Here is a 19572-nt window from a genome sequence, read left to right as displayed (position 1 = left end):
TAGTTCTTATACAGAGTATGTACGTTAGCTTTCTAATTTATTCCAAAAATTATTTAAGAGGAACAATCAATTAGGTCAGGTCATGCTTTCATGTTTAAAAGAACCATCTACCACTATGATGTTTACGTTCCCCTCTTTCTACTACTTTGATTATCTGTAAACATACAATTTGAGAACAGAATCATTTTAGATATAGTTGCTGTCTTAACAACATTTCCTGTGTGTGTTTCTCATAATGAAAACTGAAATTGAATAAAGGTGAAAGACCAATAACACTGCTAAAACATAAAATAACTGAAATTATATGGCAATTTGAACATATGCATGGAGAAATTAAATGAAGTATAACTTTAAAAAAAAAACCACTAAAGTGAACAGTTCTAAGTTTAGTATTTGGGTGAGCGTGTAGGGCTTATTGGTCTCTCCCTACTTAAAAACCAAGATCTGCAAGAGCAGTAGACAAACTGCCAAGAAGAGCAGAAGCCTGTAAGATTTCATGCAGTTGTTATTTTAAACATTACCACAATCAACATTTCCCTTCATTCAGAAGTCATCAAGTGCATAGTGGCAGCACAGATACACACACAGACACCCAGCCATCTGGCAGCAAATGGCGGAATATTAAGCAAGAAAAAAAATCGGTATTTCCCATGCCACCATCAGAATCAATTCTGCAACACATCCATGAAATCAGTAGATGCTAGGAAGAATTTCTGGCACATTGAAAATCTGAATGTGAAAACAATAGCTGAAAGGTTATGAGATTCTGCTACAGCAGTGGTTAATAGCATGCCAATTTATTGCAAAAAGGCTCATTTTTGGTCACTTACGTATTGTGGAAAATGCATGCCATTCTGTTTTTCCCAGGGAGAACAATTACATAATGCAATAACACTGGATTAGAACAAGTACTTACACAACAGAAAATACACAGAGAGCATTTTAGTTCACATGTACATTCACTAACTACCTAAAATTCCTTGTATTTCCAGTATCTAATGAAAGAACATCTATACTAAAACACTATCAAGGTTGACAAGGGAATTGTAGTCTTTGGCCTCATCTCTTTATATAAAAAATAGTTTACTGATTACAAGTATCATTAAAACATCAATTCTATCAATAGTGTCAATAGCGCTAAATTCTGGGCATCCCATAAACAGGGCTGCACCAGATGTTTACCACAGAAAAAAAACAAGCACTAATTAAAATAATTTGTAGTATAATATTCATTTTAATAAAATTCCAATGAATTTGTGTTAAATTAAAAAAACACTGAAAAACCTTGACAGTGTTTAAGGATTAATAAAAAGGTTAGAAATGTAAAGAAATGTCAAAAGCAGCAGTTTATCTTAAGTAGTGAATCACATTATCAGCCCCAAACATTAGGCATTAAAAAGAAAACTCCATAAAATACATACAAGTATTTTAGCAAAATCCTTAGATGATACACATTACCATATATAACACAGCAAGATAAAGACTGTTATCAACTTAAATACAAATTCTACAGGACTAAATACCTATTACATTTTAGTAGTCAGTCTTAAGTGCTATCTATGAACTCCTAATATTTCATATAGATTAATACTAACTTAAGAAAATATTCATTATATTTTAATAGTAGCATTGGTATTTATATCATTCCTCATACATCATCAATGTCATAATTCACACATGAGACCATAAAATCCACTACTCTAAACTCCTACCATACCCTAGTCGATGAGGTGTGTTATAGTGGGAAGAAGACTGGATTCAGACTCAAAGAGATGGATGTCAACTTAAAACTGCTTTTCAACTGCTTTACATTTAGGGGGAAAAAAAATCTTTAAAAGTGGGGTGATACATGTTCCAATTCCCTCAAGTGAGCAACATTTACAGGTTTAAGATTGTGTATTTGTGTATATAAAAATCTAAACTACTTAAATGCAAAGTTTTAAAATCAGTGATGCTAGTCTGGGCGTGGTGGCTCAAGTCTGTAATCCCAGCCCTCTGGGAGGCTGAGGCGGACGGATCGCTTAAGGTCAGGAGTTCAAGACCAGCCTGGCCAACATGATAAAACCCCGTCTCTACTAAAAATAAAAAAATTGGCTGGGCGTGGTGGTGGGCGCCTATAATCCCAGCTACTTGTAGGCTGAGGCAGGAGAATCACTTGAACCTGGGAGGCAGAGGTTGCTGTGAGCTGAGATCGCACCACTGTACTCTAGTCTGGGCGAAAGAGCAAGACTCCATCTCAAAAAAATAAAAATAAAAAAAATAATAATAGCTGGGCACGATGGCTCAAGCCTGTAATCCCAGCACTTTGGGAGGCCGACACAGGCAGATCACGAGATCAGGAGATCGAGACCAGCCTGGCTAACACGGTGAAACCCTGTCTCTACTAAAAAACTACAAAAAACTAGCTGGGCGAGGTGGCGAGCGCTTGTAGTCCCAGCTACTCGGGAGGCTGAGGCAGGAGAACGGCGTAAACCCGGGAGGCGGAGCTTGCAGTGAGCTGAGATCTGGCCACTGCACTCCAGCCTGGGCAACAGAGCGAGACTCTGTCTCAAAAAAATAAATAAATAAAAAATAATAATAAAATTAGTTATGGCTGTGAACACTATCTGTAAAAACAAAAAAATAACTGCCTTAAAAGGTAGCTAAATCTCAATATTACTTTCCATTTATTAAGTCTCAAGCTATATAATAAAATGCACAAATTTTTACAAACATACTCTTTTTAGCTCAGTCCTACTAATTTTAACATATCATTAACCCATGGAAAACAGGGCAGTGCTCTGGAAGTGGCTATAAGGGCAACAGCGGCCTCTAACAGTAATAGGATAGCTCTTAGTAACGTGTAGCCCGTGTAATCAAAACACAGCTACTAGTCTACTGTCAGGAGAATGAATGCTTCAAACTTTTCCACAAGGAGTTTCCTTTGACGAAAATTTGTTGTTTGGTAAGACAGAAACTGGCCAAGGACGGGAAAATAGCCACAAAGCTATTCTGGGTCTACCATATCTTACAGTAATTAAAAACATGCTAAAACCTCTTCATTACTAGATGCTAATTATTTAATTAGAAAATACAGTTAATTCTCATTATCCATGGATTCCATATTTGCAAATTCACCTACCTGATAAACTTTGTGACACCAAAAATCAACACTCCTGGTGCTTTCAAGGCCATTCATGCTCATTTGCAGAGTGGCAAAAATTTGATTCATCCAATACAGTTCACTTCCAGCTGAGATGGAACAAAGGACACTCTGCCTTGGTTCAGCTCTCATACCAGACCAGAGGATAGAGAATGAGGATGGGGAGTCCATGATACTGCAAGAAACTCTGACTCTGGGGCCAGCTGGACAGGGCTAAAATTCCAACTCTGGCACCAGTTAGTGTGACAGCCTTAAGCAAGTCACTTAACACTTCTGAACTTTATTTCCTCTTTTGTAAAATAAAGAAAATAGAATATACTAGAATGAAGTTTTCTAAAAGGATCATCTATGTGACATACACATGTATGTATATATTTCCCCTAGCAAGGGTTCAGTGTTCACTAATTCAGTGTTTGGCGTGACTTCAAATACTTAACTGTCACAAACAATGAGAATCAACTGTATAAGTTATATGACATATATATAATTGTCAAATATATTGTTATATATAAAAATTACATGACAAAACCCAAGCAAGTATAGTTTCTTTACCAATAATGAAATCAGAAGATTTTATATGTTAGAAAAATAAATAAATTTGAGGTCAGTAATATAGAGTAGTGATTAAGGACATATGTTCTATAGTTAGGCTGCCTAGGTTCTAAAAATTCAACTAATGATTTAAGATCTCTGTAATCCTGAGCACATTACTTAATAACTCTGTGCCTCCACTTCCTCATCTGTAAAATGGGGATAATAATAGTTACTAACACATTAATAGAATTATCAAAAATAAAACATTAGTATTTACTGGAATGAACTCTGGCACAAAGTAACCCTTAAATACTTGTTAGCCACTAAAATATATCTGGTAAACATAAGCAGCCAGCTTCCTGTAAAAGAAATACAAATTACTTACACTTCTAAACTCAGTAACAATCTATTTATGCCTATCACTTTAAAAACATTTTCATGTTACATATTTAACTAAATTATTCAAGTGTTAGTATATCAGAAGCTTTTCCAACTCACCATTGTTGCAGCATTCCAAGCGGTTGTTGGTGCAACCTTTGGTTGCCAGTTAGATCCTCCAGTTAACTTCTTTTCACCTGGTTGACTCCAATTTACATCACTTTAAATAAACATAAGTGAGAATATTAAATGTCTCTAATTATAAAGTTTCCTTAACTATCTACGTATATTGAACAGAGTAAGATACAGACTTGAGGCTGGGCGTGGTGGCTCACGCCTGTAATCCCAGCACTTTGGGAGGCCAAGGTGGGCAAATCACTTGAGGTCAGGAATTCGAGATCAGCCTGGGCAACATGGTGAAACCTCATCTCTACTAAAAATACAAAAATTAGGCAGGCATGGTGGCCCGTGCCTGTAATCCCAGCTACAAGGGAGGCTGAGGCAGGAGAATTGCCTGAACCCAGGCAGTGGAGGTTGCAGCAAGCCAAGACAGTGCCACTGCACTCCAGCCTGGGCGACAGAGCGAGACTCTGTTAAAAAAAAAAAAAGAGAAAAAAGAAAAAAAAAAAAAGGCTGGATGCGGTGGCTCAGGCCTGTAATCCCAGCACTTTGGGAGGTCGAGGCTGGCGGATCACGAGGTCAGGAGATTGAGACCAACCTGGCTAACACGGTGAAACCCTGTCTCTACTGAAAATACAAAAAAATTAGCTGGGCATGGTGGCAGGTGCCTGTAGTCCCAGCTACTTGAGAGGCTGAGTCAGGAGAATGGTGTGAACCCGGGAGGCAGAGCTTGCAGTGGGCCAAGACTGCACCACTGAACTCCAGCCTGGGCAACACAGCGAGACTCTGTGTCAAAAAAAAAAAAAAAAAAAAAGATGCAGACTTGACATCTCTATACATACTTTTGAGACGAAAGTCAAGTCAACCTCTAAATAACACATGGAGAAAAAAATGTGTGTATTAAACACTCACTTCTTAGTGGTTCCATTTCCAATGCCAAGATCTAGTAAAGGAGGAAAAAAAAGCATTTTATAACATGAGACTCAGTTTAATAAAACAACATAAAAGAATATTAAAGTATCCAAAGACTACTTACTGCCCACAAGGTTGGCTAAAGATGAATCCAAGTCATCAGATACTAACTTGTTAGGCGGGAGTTTGGCAACAGGAAGGCTCTGGTTCTGAGAGGCCACTGTTGGTTTGAGAAGTCCACCTAGTTCATCAAAGCCTTAAAGTTACAAACAGACGAAATAGAATTTGTAAGGAACTTTATGATGCTATGGTTTTCTAAAGGAGGTATTTGCCTTTTCTCCTTGTTTGTTCACTGGAAAAGTTATCCAAAAAACAGACATTAGTAAATGTCTTTAAATGGAAAATGGAGAAATTTACAACTTCACAGTGAACTGACTGAGAAGGCTGTATTTGTTTTGACAGAAATCATCTCTTATCTCATGACAAAATTACATTAGGGTTAAAGGGGATAAGAGAGAAGTATTATAAAAGGGAAAAAAAGGAATGTAATTCTCCTGCTTGCCCAGCAAAATTTTTTGAAGACTCATATCTAAAGCAACATAGGTTAAAAAATAGCTCTCCGGAATTCTGAAAAAAGTTCCTTTTGCATTAAGAAATAAGATTTTATACACCTTTTTTTAAAAGCAGAGAATGTAAGAGTGAACTATATCTAAGAAACTGCTAAATACTGTAATTGCATAAGCCCATCTAGTAAATGAGGACAATTCTTAAAACTGAAAATAAAATTCTTTAAGTTTTCCTCACCAAAGGATAGAAAATAAAAGAAAATCCAATCAAACTCTCTATGAGACTCAATAGTATGATCTAGGAATATTAGAGTTTGAAAAAGAAAGTCATCAAAGATGATAGTTCACAACGATTGGTCTCTCCACTTTCCTAGGCAAGACAAACTAAAATCTAATGCAGCAAAAAAATATTACCATAAATCTACTAGTGCACAGAAAAAAATAAATTCTTAGTCCACACATATTTTTTACAGGCTTGCCTCTTAGTTTTTGGAGGATAACTAATTATATGTTATAAAATTAAGAACATCTCAATACATTCTCTCTAAATGGCTAAAAGTTAATTATTAACCAAAATCAAAGGCCATCCCAGAGTAAGAACAAAATTATGAGTGTCAAAGTTTTACAGGCACTTCAAATTAACAAGGTATTAATGAAAACACAAAGTGGAAACCTGGCTCTACAGATCTATAAAGTTTCTTTAAGACAAATGAATCATAATAAGAACCATGTATAAAACAATAAAAAGCTCCTGTACCCACAGGCCTGATTATTTAATACATTCTAATTATTTATAATAGATTATTTAAACAAGTCAAGGTACCACAAGTTATTTATTCTAGTTTACAAACATAGCCAATTTCATACATTAAGATACAATACTGTTATTATTCATTTCAGTAAAGGTAAAAATTGCATGCCTAAAAAGGCACAACATCTACACATAGTCACAAGCAACTTAGCATTCTATAGAGCTAAATCTCTTTTTCTCTCTTATGTTGCTCTAGGACTAACAAAATGTTCCCAAAGTCTAAACTGGCACCAATAAAAGAATAATGACTAAACAGCTCCTTGAAGTTCTCGTCTAGTGCTTGGGGGGATGGGTCAATTTCTTTGGCTACCCCAACTTAATACACTTAAACATTTTAAAAGCAGTATTATTTTTCCTTACACAGAATCTAAATTAGGACACCATAATATTTTTAATAAAATTTTTTTCCTTACCCCCAGAATCTACAATAACATTTGTAGATTTATTTCCAAACACAGATTCAAAGTCCACATTAAGGCCAGCTGAAGGGTGAGGCTGTGCAACTGGAGAAGGAGTGAATCCTGGGTAAACCAAAATGGAAAAAAAAGTTTAATTATTTAATAACTCTACATTTACAACTGTTTAATAATGATGACAACAGAATGGAAAATGCAGTAAATTCCCCAAACAAAAACAAAGCCAATCCTTCAAGCAAAATGTTTTCTATATCACATTTTTTGCAGTGATTGGGTTTTCCCTAACAAAATCATCCTACTGACAAAATTAACAAATGAGCAACTGACACTGAACTGAAAATATGCTTCATTACAGAAATCTTTGCGTATCTTTTACCTTAATTTTGTATGAGGATAATCTTTAAAAAACTAAACACATCTAAAATTACAAGATTTTGCATGAAGCAAAATACATACGCAATATAAGGGATCAGTTGAGAATGCAGTAAGAACTCTGTAGTGTTTAAAAAAACAAGTATGAAACCTCTCAGTATCCCCAAGATAAAAGTTTTTCTCCCTCCCACCTACCCATTTTCCATATTTCTCTCCATCCTTCCTTCAACAGTTAATCAAAAGCTAAATAGCTTAAGTTCAGTGATAGGATTCTCAATGTTGCAACTCACTAATCCTTATGTCCATCTGTATCCATGTGCTTTTAAAACATCAAAGAAAAAAGATATGCCACTTTCAACTCTCAACCACCCCCTAACTTCAACTTAGTACTTGTAACAGTGGGGATGACAAGCATAAACTCAAGCATACTAATTAAGCTGACTCTACTCTTGAAACACAAAACCATTAACAGACCTTATTCTTTCTTGCCTGCGTTACACTAATGCTAGTAGTATTACACAGACAATAAGCTCATGTCTTTAAGATCAGCCTATACAGAGTTAACAAATATAAGGTTTCCAATTATGCGAGGTTATATTTGAGTAAGGTTCTGAATGTCTAAGGGCTGAAAAGAATTAAAATCACCTAAAAATATTAGGGCTGTCATGTGATTTGGAGAACTTTCAATGATTGAGTATATCCAAATAAACAGCAACCTCGCAAGGATCACAAAGAAGAAATTATTTCACCTTTTGGAATGCTATAAGGCTTCTAAGGTCTCTTCCTTTTCTAAATCCTACTGTGTCAGAATATAAAAAACCAAAGAAACAAACAAAAACCACCTATATTAGAAGGTTAACAACTACACCATTAGGGAGAAGTTAAACTTTTGGTGTCCTAAACTTAGGATCCCTCTCTTCCCCTCCTCTATTTGGGTCAGAATCTCACTTTGAATTCTTAATGTATAACAAACACCAGGATGTAAAGAAGTACAATGATGCATGTTGTACTAGAAAGACTGATCTCAAAGAAAACTGTAAAAAGTAGGATAAGATTTGGTGAGATGTCCAAGAAGCTCCTCAAAGACAGAAACAACAATTTGTTATTAGCAAAGAACCATACAAGCTGATACACATTAATGATACTACTTTAAAGTACCATTTTACACATCCTATAATGACTATTCTATAGCACACACATTTTTAGAGAATGTACCAGTTTGATCGTGTTCCATAATCACATAACCCTTAAACTACTATTAACTCAAAGACATTGGTCATACAACGAGAACACAAAACACTATCAAAATATGAAATAATTTAGTATATAAATCTCCTGACTATTCATGAAAAGGATCTGAGAATCCTAGACCTACTAATTTAATAATATTTTTAAGTGTGCAAGCTGTTTAGGAATTATGCCATCAGCTTACTACTGGTTGTCAAAGCGAATGTATCTACTCAAGAAAAATATCTATCATGCTTAATTATGTGCCCATGCTATTATCAGGGTGTAAGCAGTACAGACAATGTTCTTTAAATCATTCTGGTAACAATCTTGGCTATGATGTCACTAACTTTTAGATTATATATGGAACAATAATTTAAAATTAGGCCAATATATCAAATTCCTATTTTCTCCTGCTACTTTGCCTCAACTTTCTAGAATATGATTGATATAAAAGATAAGCTTATCCTTTATAGTCACACAGAAATGACTTCAATACTTTCTGTAAAAAGAGGAGCCATCTCCTGAAATACCTAGAGGTACCAATCTGTGAAATTACAACATAATTACCTAAAACTATAAAAGGTTAGAAAGACTATAAAGTAATCCAGAACTTGTATCTCAAGTTTTAAAAGCCTCTATAGACAGAGGAAAAAAGTTTAAAAAAATTAATAAATTGCAATAGGAAATCAGCTTTTAATATTTGCTTAAAGTCACACAGTTATCATGGAGGCAAGCAGTTTATTTCCAAAGTAACAATTTTTTAAGTAATTATTGCATGCCTGAAAAACACACACCAACAAGGTTAGAGTTTTGCATCCTAATTTCAACGCACATCATCAACTTTTTGTGAAACTATCAGGACTGCCAACTTTTAATTTTTAAAAGTTATTTAAAACAAAAAGACCCAGCTAGTATCACTATTCTAAAAGGGAAAGTTTACAGAAATCACACACACACGCACGCACGTGCACATGCTAAAAAGATCAGGCGCTGAGCTCTGAGTTAAGGTTAACTTTATGGTATTATTACACGGGTCCTGCTTACTCTTCCATTTCACCAAGGCTCAGTGAAAACTTTCTCACTAACCAGCACCAACCCACAGTTCATCATTTAGAAACCACTGGCCTGCAGGATAAATCTCAAGAGGACAGTAATAAATTAACTGAAAAGTACAAGATCAACAAGCTTTGGGGAAAGAAAGGCATTCCAAATACCTTTTACAAAACTTGGTTGGACTGTTAATTGATTTTGGTGGTAGTTTTACAATAAATTAGGACTCATACTTTTTTGTCAAAGTAACTACTACCATTTATTAAACACTACTAAACACTATGCAAGGGCTTTATAAACGGTATTATTTAAACCTCACATAAACCCTATGACATAGTTATTATCCCTGTTTTATAGATGAGGAAACAGAGAGATTACATAATTTACCCAAGGTCAAAGATTTAGTAAGCCTGTCAGAACCAAGACTTGAACCCCCATTTGTTTGATTCCAGAACCTATTAGGGGTTTTTCAGTTTAATCCCAAGTATTTCACCTTACATAAAATAGTAAGTAAAACAAGACATTTTTTACTATTGCTATATAATTAAAAATAACTCAAATTTTATGAACTTCTTGAGCTTTTCATTGCTATTAGACCAAAAAAAGTGAATAATCTTTGGCAATTTTAAAATCTAAAAGCAATAAAGAAAAAAAAACAATGTTTAAGATTTTAGCTGATGACTACATAATAATTTAGGTAAGAAGTACATTCTAATCATGATGTGGTCCACATACACAAGAATTTTAAATTCTTAAACATTGTTTTTTTCTTTATTGCTTTTAGATTTTAAAATTGCCAAAGATTATTCACTTTTTTTGGTCTAATAGCAATGAAAAGCTCAAGAAGTTCATAAAATTTGAGTTGTTTTTAATTATATAGCAATAGTAAAAAATGTCTTGTTTTACTTACTATTTTATGTAAGGTGAAATACTTGGAATTAAACTGAAAAACCCCTAATAGATTCTGGAATCAAACAATTCTGACAAGGCACACAAGACAGGAAGGCAGGAAAGGAGTAAGGACAGGCAAAAAAGAGGGGAAAGGGGAAGGAAAGAATCAGGGAAGCAGCTAGGGAGGCAGCAAGGAATAACAGGAAGAAGAGAAGGTAGAAAAAAGAAAGAGAAGGGGAGGAACAGTTATGAGTGGGATGGGTAATTGAGCAAACAAAAAATGGGGGGAACCCAAGCACTTGGTATTCTTCAAATTACAACTTACTAAAAAAAGAACTTAAGGCTCCATTAAGTACTTTTAAAAAAACTATTCTGTTTGCATAAATTAAAAAGAAAAACCCAACACTGTATCTCATTAGAGAAGAAATATGAGGCAGCTGGCTTTTTAGCCAACACGATCCTGTCCTCTAATGTGTGGTTTTACAGGTGAGAAAGCAAGCCTAGACACTTTCACAGACACTCACATATGCAGCACAGTTAAGACCACAACTCAGTCTCCTTGACATACAATTCAGTGTTCTTGAAGCTTCAATGAGGACAAGCTACCTATTACACTATTACCTATTACACATATCATTGTATCAAATGTCTTCCCTCTGTCAAGATCAGAAGTTGCCTAGATACATAGCTATTCTGATTTTTCTGGATTGTTCTTAATCCTATAGAGTAAGGGTTGGCAACTTTGTATCAAAATGACATGAAAGAATTACTGCAATAAATTATCACACTTTGGGTATATATGTATTTTAAGCTATTAGACTAGTCATATTTTTAGAAGACCTGACTTGGAACTTTGTCTATTCTCCTTCTACTAACTTGCTTTCTAGTTACTTCTTCCTTCCCCTCACTCATATATATCTAACAGAATATTTAGAATACGGTTACACGATTTGTTTAGGGTATACTGATGACTTTCTGCATGCTATTTTAATGAAATATTTAAATTCACATTACCCTAAGCTGCTTCTCTGAACTGAACAAAAGAAGTTTCATTGTCTGCCGTGCATGGTGGCTCACGCCTATAATCCCAGCACTTTGGGAGGCTAAGGCAGGCAGATCAAGAAGTCAGGAGATTAAGACCATCCTGGCCAACATGGTGAAACCCCATCTCTACTAAATACACAAAAAATTGGCCGGGCGAGGTGGCAGGCGCCTGTAGTCCCAGCTGCTTGGGAGGCTGAGGCAGGAGAATGGTGTGAACCCGGGAGGTGGAGCTTGCAGAGAGCCAAGATCATGCCACTGCACTCCAGCCTAGGCGACAGAGCAAGACTCTGTCTCAAAAAAAAAAAAAAAAGAAGTTTCATCGTCTTTGGGGCTGCAGGGAGAGCAGGGTTAGCATCTTTTTCAGCAGAATTCAAAAACATTTATTTCAGCTTCAGTATATATTTTAAAACTTATTATTCCCTATATAACCTCAGTGTGAAATTCTGCCTTTTTATACTGCAATTACAGAATATCCAAGTCAAGTTGTGTTTCTGCTTTACTATTTAAAATGGAACAGATACTTCCCACTTTTATCTCCATACTATCAATAAAGTGAAATCCTTCAGAATGGGATAAAAGATATGCATAGATTTTGGACAATATAAAACTGTGACATGCAACAGCTAAAAGAGAAACAAAAGATTAAAGATAGCTGCTAAAAGTGATTAACCACCCTCTCTCCCAAGCACAAAGAGGAAAATATAAACACATATAAACAAGTAAGTTTAAGAGATGTTACTTTTCAACCAGTTCTCCAAACTAAAACAGGAAGCTGCATGTGATACTAGACAGCTAGAGTACTGCACTGTAACATGATAAGAGAACAAAACGCTAAACAAAGAAAAAAAAAGAGTTCAACATCAAGAGAAATTTTCCTACAAGTTCGTATAAATAAAATTGAGATACTAGTGTCAATTTAAAAAACTCACTACATGATTGCTGGTTAGTTTCAGAATTTGATATTAAAATTTGAAGTAATTATTGCAGTGCTTTTAAGGTAATTAATGGACACGTAAAATATAGTTAGGCAGTATAAACATTGATTGGAAAAAAAGGTTAAATGGTACTTTACCAACAAACATTTCATGAGTAGGTGTCCTAGTAGTGAAAGTGGATACATCTGAAGAAATGGAAAGGTGAACATCACCACTACTTTTTGTGAGGAAAGGATTTAAGCTTGGAATGGCATCATCAACAGCATCTACAGTAGCAGAGAAAGGATCTGTGCAGTCCAAATGTATTACAGCAAAACGAAGAAAGAAGTAAATTAATTAGTATTGTAATTAGTCAAAAGATGAAAAGTGAAAAATAGTAGCTATATTATCGTTTATTAATCTTAAATATCTAAATTATCAAAAACAAAAAATATCTAATTATCCAGATGGAAGAATTGCATTTAACATATTTTAAAATTAATCCTTAGAAAAAAATCATTTTATTTGTTAACACCAGAAAGCCAATAGTGAGGTAGTTAAAAAAGAGAACAATAACCAAGATATTTTTATAAAAAGCCACCCATCCTGCACCAATCTTCCCTGTCCTAGGTGAGTGTGTTGGTCGTGGTGGTACAGCTGTGTTTACCTGAATAATTGATATCGACAATAGGTATGTGTGTCGTGAGTAAACTTTCAAAGAAAAAAAGAGGGTAATGACAAATCAAGGGTAAGAAGCTGTTTCTGGCATGTGCAGATAATTCTTGCATATATTCAAAATAAAAAATAATGATGAAGAAAAAAATCTAAGCATGGGGGAAAAGAATTTTAGATAATTAAGAACAGAGATGAAAGAATGCCCACTTAATAGATCAGCAACAGCTTTGAATGTCTATCTAAGAGCTTTAGTCTTTAAATGATTTGCTAAAGGAACAACAAAAGTGTTGTTTCCCTATTAGAATGATATCAAATATGTACCATTATCAAATGCTTTATCTAATGTTATTCTAGAATCAGATAAATATTATACTGATACCTTATTCAAGATAATTATCATTCTAATGACTGAAACCTATTTTTCTTTACTTCTCAAGATTTAAAAAGTTAACTAAATGGGGAAAGAAAAAAATAAAAAGTAGCAAAAATATTACCATATCTTTTTCTTTGTAACATAATTAAAAATAAGCAGATACTCCTGTAATTCTAAACAGTAGAATCTTTCTTGTCTGTTCTAGTTTAGTTCTTGACCTTCACTGAAACATACTGGGGTACCTTCACCCTACTAGGTACTGTATTTTACTCTCAAGATTGTATTACTGCACATTAAGAAGGCAACACTGGCCTAAGGACTAGCTCATTTACTATGATATAGCCATATTTGCTTTAAAGTCAAAAAATTCAAGGCAAGCATTCTGCAAGCTCAGATACAACTGTTTGAAAAAGGAAAAAAAAAAATCAAGAAAATCGGTTATGATTTTTAAAATAACACATCTTTTCATTACAACTTTTTCTGTAACATAAGAACTTTTCTATAATAGTATTCTTATGGAAAACCAATTCACACTAAAAAAAATAAAGTCTTACAAATCTATTAAAACACACTGATTATGCTATTCAAACGCGAAATCTTTCCCATCACTCCACTCCCCAATAAATGGAACACTGGGAAAAAAGAATCAGAAAACGATAAGAAATAAAAAGTAGAAAATAGTTACAAGAAGTTGCAGGGGGGTGCAGTGGGTTTTTTTTGTTTTGTTCTTTTTGAGAGTGGGTCTTGCTCTGTTGCCCAGGTAGACTGCAGTGGTACAATCATGGCTCACTGTAACCTCAAACTCCTGGGCTCAAGTGATCCTCCCACCTCAGCCTCCCAAGTAGCTGAGACTACAGGCACGTGCCACCGTGCCTGGCTATTTTTGTAGAGATGCTATAATACCAATGCTAGTCTTGAACCCCTGCCTGGACTCAAGTGATCCTCCTGCCTTGGCCTCCCAAAGTGCTGGGATTACAGGCATGAGCCACCAAGGGCAGTGGTTTTTAGTACTAAAAAAATATATATTTTTTAGCTAATATATATACTGATGTCACTCCAGCTTCTTCTTGCATAAGAAAGGAGTTGCATTATGCTTAAAGTTGGCCAGTTAGGCTGAAAGTTTGGATTTTTTTTTTTTGAGACGGAGTCTCGCTGTGTCATCCAGGCTGGAGTGCAATGACGTGATCTCGGCTCATTGCAACCTCCAGCTCATTGCAACCTCCACCTCCTGGGTTCAAGCAATTCTCCTGCCTCAGCCTCCCGAGTAGCTGGGATTACAGGCGCGTGCCACCACGCTCAGCTCATTTTTCTATTTTTAGTAGAGACGAGGTTTCACCATGTTGGCCAGGCTGGCCTCGAACTCCTGACCTCAGGTGATCCACCCACCTTGGCCTCCCAAAGTGTTGGCATTACAGGCATGAGCCACCACACACAGCCAAATGTTCTGTTTTTAAATACATGATATTAATAGCTGCAGAGAATTTTAAAAGTACATAGTATTTTGTCAGACAAGTAAAATACCTGTTTTTCATGTAAAAAAAAGCCATGAAATAAGTCATTTTTTAAAAAAACACACATTATTTCTGTAACAGATCCATTGGTTTATGAGAAAACACATGTTCAAGAAAGGTTACCACTTATCCGCTGTTCTACTGACAGATAGGTTTTATTTAGCACCTAATTTCAATCACTTCCTATTACGTGAAACACCTTAGAGAAGAATATTCAGAAATATGTGCGAATGTATTCATAACTAGATCAATCAGATAAGGGAAACCAGTTCCTAATCTACTTGACGAAACACTACAGGTAATTTACAAGATGTTAATCTATTAATGGACATTATACTATAATAATAAAAACCAATTCATTAAGGTGTAATAATAACACTCCAGCTATTTCAAGTTAACCTATTAAACTGGCAATTCTAAATCCCTTAAAGTTTTTTTTTTTTTTTTTCCTTTAGACAGAGTCTTGCTCTGTCGCCCAGGGTGGAGTGCAATGGCACAATCATGGCTTACTGTAGCCTCGAACTTTCTGTGCTCAAGCAATCCCCCCACTTTAGCCCTCTGAGTAGCTGGGACCACAGGTGTATGGCACCATGCCCGGCTAATTTTCTCTTTTTTTTGTAGAAGCAAGGTCTCGCCATGTTGCCCAGGCTGGTCTCAAACTCCTGGGCTCAAGAAATCATCTGCCTCAGCTCCCAAAGTGCTGGGATTACAAGTGTGAGCCACTGCACCCAGTTTAAAATTTTTAAATACAGTTTTGTCCATTATTTTTTTCATTATTCATTCAAGTTTATTTTTTTGAGACAGAGGTTCGCTCTGTCGCCCAGGCTGGAATGCAAGGGCATGACCTTGGCTCACTGCAACCTCCACCTCTCAGGTTCAAGCGACTCTAGTGCCTCAGCTTCCCGAGTATGTGGGATTACAGGTGCACACCACCACACCTAGCTAATTTATATATATATACGTGTGTGTGTGTGTGTGTATATATATATATATATATATGTATTTTCTTTTTTTTGAGACGGAGTCTTGCTCTGTCGCCCGAACTGGAGTGCAGTGGCCGGATCTCAGCTCACTGCAAGCTCCACCTCCCAGGTTCACGCCATTCTCCTGCCTCAGCCTCCCGAGTAGCTGGGACTACAGGCGCCCGCCACCTCGCCCGGCTAGTTTTTTGTATTTTTTTTTTAGTAGGGATGGGGTTTCACCGTGTTAGCCAGGATGGTCTCGATCTCCTGACCTCGTGATCCGCCCGTCTCGGCCTCCCAAAGTGCTGGGATTACAGGCATGAGCCACCACACCTGGCCCAAAAGTTTAATTCTATGCTACACTAGAGTCATTAAAAAAAATCCAAAAAAAGTTAAAACAAAGACTAAAACGGCACTACAGTCATACTATAGCCTTTAAGTCCTAAACAACTGATACCTACACTCACACACGGTAAACTGATTTTTTTTAAAACATTGTTTGGTAAAGATAAGGTCTTGCTATGTTGCCCAGGCTGGTCTCGAACTCCTGGGCTCACGCAATCCTCCTGCCTTGGTATCCTAAAGTATTGCAATTACAGGTATGAGCCACTGCACCTGCCCAGATAATCAAATTACACTTCAGAATGGATTCTATTACACCTAAACTAAAATCTGAAATCTTGCTTCAAATACTCAACAGTGTACCAAGCTGATAATATTGTGTATTTTTAGCTATAAAAACTCAGTTTGCTATAATACAAAATGTTCAGGGTGATGAAAACCTAGGTCTTCTCAGGTATTAGTATTCAATACCCACTGCTTGTTTAGACTCCACAACACTTCTTGAAAAAGTCAAGGCTCATTAACAATACAATGAGGGCAACAAGAGAGCTTCTGTTCTCTCATTTTCATTCTACCAAAAGGTGGAATCTTAAATGTCTTTCATATACACATACAAATTTTTCTTCCCTTTATCTCTACCTTATCACTAATCTATCTATGACCAGGAATGCACATCATTTCTGTGGTGTTTATAAGAACTAAATTAAATACTAGGTCTATTATTGGCATTCATTTTTAGCTAATAAAAGCCAATAAAAGAATAGAACAAGATTTGGGGATTATGAAAAAAATTATACCTTTGCTTTGTCATATACTATAAGAGCAGCATTATATGTAAACTGTTACATATTTAAGTGTTCAGCTAAATAGTTAACTTCAAAATACCCTAAGCATTTAATGTTACGATCTAAGCTTCTCATATATGTGATTTCTTTTCTTTTGAGACAAGAGTCTCACTCTGTCACCCAGGCTAGAGTGTGGTGGCACAAATCTCAGCTCACTGCAAACTCCGCCTCCCGGGTTCAAGTGATTCTCACGCCTCAGCCTCCCGAGAAACTGGGATTACAGATGTGCACCACCAAACCTGGCTAATTTTTGTATTTTTAGTAGAGACAGGCTTTTGCCATGTTGGTGAGTCTGGTCTGGAACTCCTGTCCTCGTGTGATCTGCCCGCCTTGGCTTCCCAAAGTACTGGGATTACAGGTGTGAGCCACTGCACCTGGCCATATACGAGATTTCTTTATTTCAGTCTAACTTTTAGTTAGTTTAAACTTTAATTTTAAAAATTAAAAAAAATATATATCAATATGATTGTCCTGGATATGAATACTGACTTGAATTAGAACATTCTTGGCTTAAAATACTCTTCAGCATCATGCGGAAGTCAAAACCTTGGTTATCACCAACTCAGAAGCCAAATATCCTTATATGAAAGACAGGATTTAATTCTGATTAAATTATGGGACTTAATATGGGGGAAATTTTTACAGAAATAGCATACAAAGCAAAATAAACTAAAATAGAAAAGTAAAACATGATTAAATGCATTCCAATATATTGCAGTCTGTCACATAGAGACTTTGATGGAATAACGTCTTCTAACAGGCCATAGATCAATTCTTACAGATTGAAATTACTTAGAATTGTTCTCCCACCATAACAGTCTATTTGTTGTCACATGTGACTTTAACAATTTCAAGTAGAAACTTCAACTTGTCATTTTTAGTTGTACGTGGTGTCCAGACAAAACAATTAGGAACTGCAGTTTAGCTTCTTTGAAATGTTAAATATATTTTTATTTGGCCTTCTGTAAAATTTTTAATCTATTTAGAAAAACAACTCAGCCTTAGTTTTAAAAAAACTACTACATTTTTTAAAAAAGGAAATAAGCTGAAACTGCTTAAATGATCATGTTAATTCTAGTAACCTTTTCTAAAGCAATTCACAATAAGGCAGAAAATAATTAAGAATTCAAAAATCAGAACATACCATGAGGGCATCAAGAAACTCCTTTCTAAATCTTAATTTGCTATCTACAGTTCATTCTGAAATAATTCTAAAATACTTAACAATTAATATCTTGTCATTTTTAGGAATTACTCTCAGATCTTAAGATTTAGCTAAATTAGCCTTCAAAGTCAATTAGTTTTTTAAATCAAGTTCAGGCTCACAAAACTAGCCTGAAATCTAGCATTTTTTAGGGTTTCACTATCTGCTCTGTGCCCCACCTTGACACCGAAAGAACTTGTCCAGAAGAGAAAGCGCCCACGTATTCAACTAACGTTTACAAACTACCTGTCAGAACAAAATATTTTAAAACCTGCCTTCATAGAGCTTACTTTCTAGGATATAGTTCCTTAAAAAAAAAATTTTAAATGTTCTTAAATTCAAATCATTAAAATAAAATGAAAAAAGCTTTGTTTATATACTGTAAAAACTCATTAGAATAATTAATTTATCTTGCTATGAGAGATAAGCCTAACACTTCAGAAATGCTTAAGGGCAGCAAACATACCTATTGGCACAAGGGGAAAATTCTTTGACTAGCAAAATCTTTCAGGTCTTAATTTAAAAAACATTTAAAACATTTATGTCTTGACCATACAGCTGGTCAAGACGTCCTGGTCACAACATAGTTCCTGTGTGATAATACCATCTGAGTTTTATTAGAACTTTATCAAATACTTAACACAAAGATAAGTTATTTCCCCAAAAGTTAAAACAAAAATTCTACACCAAAATCAAAATAACCACTATGCATTTTCTGGTTATGAAATAAAAATTCAACATTAAAAGAATAATCTCATACCTAAAAATACACTTGGTCCTTCCTCTTACATTTATCTTTATTAAATATCATTTCATAATTTATTTGAACATAAATTCCTAAATTATTCATAATAAATGAACATACCTTCAAGGGATAAAACTGCTTCACTGCCATTTTAATATTTATTAAGTTCTCATGTATCAAGTGTAATAAAAAACTACAAGTAAGTAAAACACCACAGAATAAGGAGAAGAGATGAATGTAAAATCTAAAATAGAATTCATCAATGCTTACCTCCCCATGTACTTGCTACCTGAGAAGCAGTTGACATAGGATGTACAGATGGGTGAAAAGTTGGCTGCTGCAAATCAAGCAGATCATTGGGCAGCTTTGATGTGCTAGAAAGATATTTTGGAAACGTGTTTTATTTACCAGAAAAACTTTGCTACTTTAGGGTCACCTTCTCTGCCCACCACAGATAAAAACATTAAAAACAAGGGAGAAAAGTCTCATTAATATAAATTTCAAAAGAGGAACAGTTTCTTTTTTTTTTTTTTTT

The 19572-nt window shown here is 35.3% G+C and overlaps 1 protein-coding gene across 1 annotated transcript in view; it reads right to left on the bottom strand.

Annotated features, from left to right (window-relative positions):
* Positions 1-19572, bottom strand: part of PICALM (phosphatidylinositol binding clathrin assembly protein) — a 112746-nt gene that overhangs the window by 19682 nt on the left and 73492 nt on the right. Inside the window, exons 12-17 of the mRNA XM_011938499.1 lie at positions 19308-19411; positions 12539-12688; positions 6877-6984; positions 5211-5342; positions 5087-5117; positions 4175-4274 (exon numbers count right to left, since the gene is read on the bottom strand). Of these exons, the coding sequence (XP_011793889.1) occupies positions 4175-4274; positions 5087-5117; positions 5211-5342; positions 6877-6984; positions 12539-12688; positions 19308-19411 (625 nt within the window). The remainder of the gene's footprint in view (positions 1-4174; positions 4275-5086; positions 5118-5210; positions 5343-6876; positions 6985-12538; positions 12689-19307; positions 19412-19572) is intronic.

This window comes from Colobus angolensis, unplaced genomic scaffold, assembly GCF_000951035.1.
Source record: "Colobus angolensis palliatus isolate OR3802 unplaced genomic scaffold, Cang.pa_1.0 Scaffold174, whole genome shotgun sequence".
Lineage (NCBI taxonomy): Eukaryota > Metazoa > Chordata > Mammalia > Primates > Cercopithecidae > Colobus > Colobus angolensis.
This window is presented reverse-complemented; position numbering and strand designations above follow the sequence as displayed.